General features: G+C 41.9%; 2 protein-coding genes across 10 annotated transcripts in view; both read left to right on the forward strand.

The window, feature by feature from the left end:
* LOC135095540 (uncharacterized) overlaps positions 1-5,000 on the forward strand; it is a 131,919-nt gene that overhangs the window by 72,563 nt on the left and 54,356 nt on the right. The gene's annotated exons all lie outside the window — the stretch shown is intronic.
* LOC135095493 (uncharacterized) overlaps positions 1-5,000 on the forward strand; it is a 13,203-nt gene that overhangs the window by 6,918 nt on the left and 1,285 nt on the right. Inside the window, exons 4-5 of the mRNA XM_063996341.1 lie at positions 799-959; positions 1,239-1,448. Of these exons, the coding sequence (XP_063852411.1) occupies positions 799-959; positions 1,239-1,448 (371 nt within the window). The remainder of the gene's footprint in view (positions 1-798; positions 960-1,238; positions 1,449-5,000) is intronic.

Genomic DNA, 5,000 nt, shown 5'->3' on the forward strand with positions numbered 1-5,000 from the left:
ACTGCAGTGATATGGCAACAATTCTAAATAACTTTTTTAACAGTGTGTTTATCACAGAAGACATTTCGTCCTTGCCAACTGCGATCAGTATGTTTAGAGGGTCCGAAAACGAAAAGCTAATAATAGGTGAAATAAGCGAAGACGATATAGCCAAGTACCTGCGTAACCTACACCCCAATAAAAGCACAGGTGCTGATAGATTATCAACCAGGCTATTAAGAGAAAGCCAAGAAAAACTTGTGTTATCCCTGAAATTGCTCTTCAATAGATCGTTGCAGGAAGGAATCGTACCGACTCACTGGAAATGCACAAATGTCACACCGATATTCAAGAAAAGTAGCAAAAGCGAAGCTGGTAACTACAGACCTATCAGTTTCACCTCGGTAGTTATGAAAATTTTAGAAAAAATACGAAGAGACAAAATCACTTCCTTCCTTGGCAACCACAAACTGATATTAGACACTTAGCATGGATTCCGGAACAATAGATCATGTTTAACTAATCTCTTAGAATTTTTTAATTACATATTCTCTAATTATGATGAACGAGCTCCATCTGACATAATCTATCTAGACTTCAAGAAAGCGTTTGATACCGTGCCACACACACACCTCCTAATTAAACTGAAAGCTCACGGAATGGGAGAGCAGTTGTGTGGTTGGATTGAAAGTTGGCTAACAAATAGAAAACAACAAATAGTTATGGAGAAGCTTCCGACTGGCTTCAAGTTAGGAGTGGTGTTCCCAAGGGTTCAGTTTTAGGTCTGTTACTTTTTTTTTATGTATATAAATGACTTAGACTGCGGCATTGTGTCAAGAATATCCAAGTTCGCCGACGACACTAAACTAAGTGATAAAGTACTTACAAGAGACGACTGTGATGTCATCCAGCAAGATTTACATAACCTTAGTAGCTGGAGCGACAAATGGCTTTTAAATTTTAATGGGGATCAATGCAAAGTAATGGAAATCGGTCAAAACAATGTAAAATATAATCATAAATTACATGGACAAAGCTTAACCAAAGTTACTGAAGAGAAGGACCTGGGGATATTAGTAACAAATGACTTGAAATGTGCAATTCAGTGTTCGGCCGCGAGTCGTAAAGTAAACACTGTCTTGGGATTTATTGCGCGTAATTTTTATTTTAAAACACCTGAAGTCATAGCGCGTCTATATACGTCATTAGTGAGACCGCATTTGGAATATGCGGTTCAGTTGTGGTCTCCATGCTATCAGAAAGACATTAAGAAATTGGAGAGCGTGCAAAGACAAGCATCCAAACTAATCCCAGGAATACGTGGTCTGTCTTACGATGAGAGTCTAAAAAGATTAAATATGTTTTCCCTTAGAGATCGTCGCATCCGAGAAGACCTCATCCAAACGTTCAAAATACTTAACAATATAGATAAGATAGATTACAAAAATCTCTTTGAGCTGTCGCAATCAGTAATAAGAAATAACGGCTTGAAACTTAAAGGGCGGTGATGTAATACTGATTTGCGAAAAAACTTTTTAACGTGAGAGTAGTTGAACGTTGGAACAAGTTACCAGCGTCTGTAGTGCAAGTTAATACGGTGGCTACCTTCAAAAGTAAATTAGATAAGTTTTATAAAGAAAAATAGCTTCCGATATTTTTCTTTTTTTTCTTTAGCGATAGCAGTGGTTACGCTAGATCTCTTCTTTTTCCCATCTTTAGTATATAAATTTCCCCGATTGCTCCTCTCAGCAATCGGGGTGAAATTTTCGTTTTATTTCTTGCCGGGTAACGCCGTAGGGAGTGGTAGGTGGGGAGGAGCTTCTCCTGTTCTATCCTTGCCTCCTGCTAAGTATATAGCTTTTTACAAATGTAGTATAGTGAACGAGTGACCTCGTCATAGATCGCAAGGCCTCCTGTCACTCGTCTTCCCTATGTATTCCTATGTATTCCTATGTGTTGGCGCCAGGGGTTTGAATGATGTTGACGCCAGGGGTTTTAACTTGGTTCACTCGGTTTGTGAGGAAGAATTGGATTACCAAGATTATTTGTATTGAGACTTTAAAGGGTGTTGATATTTGATTTATCATTATATATGAATTTACATTAATTTGGGTATAAATTATATGTTTGTTCATAGGTCGGTGCACAAATAAGGTGTGCCTGACACATCATTGTTGCCTGCGGGTTTGCCACGTCGGCAGGAGAAACAGATGTTTGGGTTCACCGCTGTTAGTAAACTCAGTACACCAGGAGACTCCAGCTGTTTGATAGCCCCAATGTGATGCTCCACCTCGCCAGTTATTTTCACTCGTTTCTCCTCCTATGGGACTTGTGTGGGAGGAACACTATGTATTCCCCCTCCTCCTCCTTCTCCTCCTACTCCTCTCCCTCCTCCTCCCCTTCCTTATCTATCTCCTCTATCTCCTACTTCTCCTTTTCTTTCTCTTCTTACTCCTTTTCCCCATCCTTATTTTCCTCCTCCTACTGTAACTTCATTTTACCCTAATTCTCCTCCTCCTCATCCTCCTTTTCCTCCTCCTCCTCCTCCTCCTCCTCCTCCTCCTCCTCCTCCTCCTCCTCCTCCTGTTCCTCCTTCTCCACCTCCTCCTTCTTTCCCTTTTACTTTTTCCCAACCTCATCTTCCTCCTCTTACTGCAGCTCCATTTTACTCTAATTCTCCTCCTCCTCCCTCTCCTCCTCCTTTTCTTCTTCCTACTTCTACTTTTCCTCCATTTCCTCCTTCTCATCTTCCTTCTCTTCCTCCTCCCATCATCACCTTCTTCCTCCTAATTCAGCCCCATTTTACCATAATTTTCCTCCTCCTCCTCTTCCTCCTCATCCTCCTTCTCCGGTATGCGTTGTTTTAAATAGTAAATTTTCAAACTGGCGAGAAGTTTTAAGTGGTGTACCACAGGGATCTGTGCTCGGCCCTGTTCTTTTCCTTATTTACGTTAATGATATCGATGAGGGCCTCACCTGCAAAGTATTTAAGTTCGCTGATGATACATAAATAATGAATAAAGTAGTCACGTCAGAGGATAAAAACATTACAATCTGATCTCGACCACTTAGCCACTTGGTCAGACAAGTGGCAGATGAGCTTCAATGTAGAAAAATCTAAAGTGTTGCACATTGGCAGTAATAACGATCACACTGATTACGTAATGAACGGTACCGAGCTTCTCAAGGTTAATGAGGAAAAGGACTTGGGCGTTATAATTACCTCAGACCTCAAGTCAAGTAAACACTGCTCGGAAGTAGTTAAAACAGCAAATAGATAGGTTGGGTTTATTAGTAGGACTTTCGAATTCAAATCAGAAGGGTTAATTATCACATTGTTTAATACACTTGTCCGACCTCTACTTGAGTACTGCGTCCAGTTCTGGTCACCCCATTACAGGAAAGATATAGACAAGCTGGAGAGAGTCTAAAGAAGAGTTACCAAGTTGATCCCACGACTGCAGAACAAGCCGTATGAGGAGCGCTTGAGGGAACTCAACTTGTTTAGTTTAGAGAAACGGCGAATGCGAGGTGACTTAATTGAACTGTTTAAATGTGCCGGGGCTTTGATAACGTAAATATAAACAACTATCTCATCATTGACAGTTCCAACACCACTAGAAATAATGGTTACAAGATTATAAGTGAGCGTTTCAGATCAGACGAAGCTAAGTATTATTTCTTCAATAGAATTGTAAATGTCTGGAACTCTCTCCCAGCACATATTCTCGATAGTAATACAATAGAAACTTTTAAACAAAGGTTGGACAATCACCTCGCAGCAACCCCTCAGATAACGTACTCTGCGCCTACATAATTTTTTTTTCTTTTTTTTTTTACTGTTGTGAATTGTATAATTTCTTTCATCCTTTCCTATCACAGCTTAGCCATTCCTTCTCCCTATGCTCTCTTGTTTTCCTTCCTTGACCCCAAGTGTCCTCCAGCCTCTAACTCTTAGAATCTGTAGTGGTAGTGGTAGAATAGACACACAGACAGCCTCGTTAGGTCCAGTAGGGTTGTTGCTGTTTGTTCTTTCCTTTGTATTCCTTTGTAGATTCTTCTCTTCCTCCTCCTCCTCCTCCTCCTCCTCCTTCTCCACATCCTCCCTCTCATTTTCCTTCTCTTTCTCCTCCTTTTTTTCTATCCTCATCTTCCTCCTCTTACACCAGCTCCATTTTACTCTAATTCTCGTCCACCTCCTCCTCTTTCTAATCCTTTTCCTTCCTCCTCCTCGTCCTCATCCACCCACTCCATCTCATCTTCCTTTTCTTCCTCCTCCTTTTCCCCTTCCTCATCTTTCTCCTCCCATAAGGCTCTATTTTACTCTAATTTTCCTCCTCCTCCTCCTCATCATCATCATTATCATCATCACCATCTTCCTCCTCCTCCTCCTCCTCCTCCTCCTCCTCCTCCTCCTCCTTCTCCTCCTCCTCCTCCTTATCATCATCATCATCATCATCATCATCATCATCATCCTCCTTCTCCTCTTCCTCCTCCTCCTCCTCCTCCTCCTCCTCCTCCTCCTCCTCCTCTTCCTCTTCCTCTTCCTCTTCCTCTTTCTCATTTTCCTTTTCTTCCTCCTCATTTTCCCATCTTCATCTTCCTCCTTCTACTCAAGCTCCATTTTACCCTAATTTTCCTCCTCCTCCTTCACCTCCTACTCCTCCTTTTCCTCATCCTCCTCCTCCATCTCTTCCTCTTGCTCCACCTTCTCGTCTTCCTTCTCTTTCTCCTCCTATTCCCCATCATCATTTCCCTCCTCTTATTCCAACATCATTTTACCTTAATTCTCCTCCTCCTCTTCCTCATCCTCCTCCTTCTCCTTCTCCTCTTCCTCCTCCTCCTCCTCCTCCTCCTCCTCCTCTACCTCCTCCTTCTCATCTTACTGCTCTTTCTCCTCCTTTTTCCCATCCTCATCTTCCTCCCTTTACTTCTCCTCTTTCTCCTCCTCCTCTTCTCTCTCCTCCTTCTCCTCCTCCTTCACCACCTTTTTTCTCTTCTACATTCTCTTCCTCCTCCTT

The sequence above is a fragment of the Scylla paramamosain genome, chromosome 49, assembly GCF_035594125.1.
Source record: "Scylla paramamosain isolate STU-SP2022 chromosome 49, ASM3559412v1, whole genome shotgun sequence".
NCBI classification, from domain to species: Eukaryota; Metazoa; Arthropoda; class Malacostraca; order Decapoda; family Portunidae; genus Scylla; species Scylla paramamosain.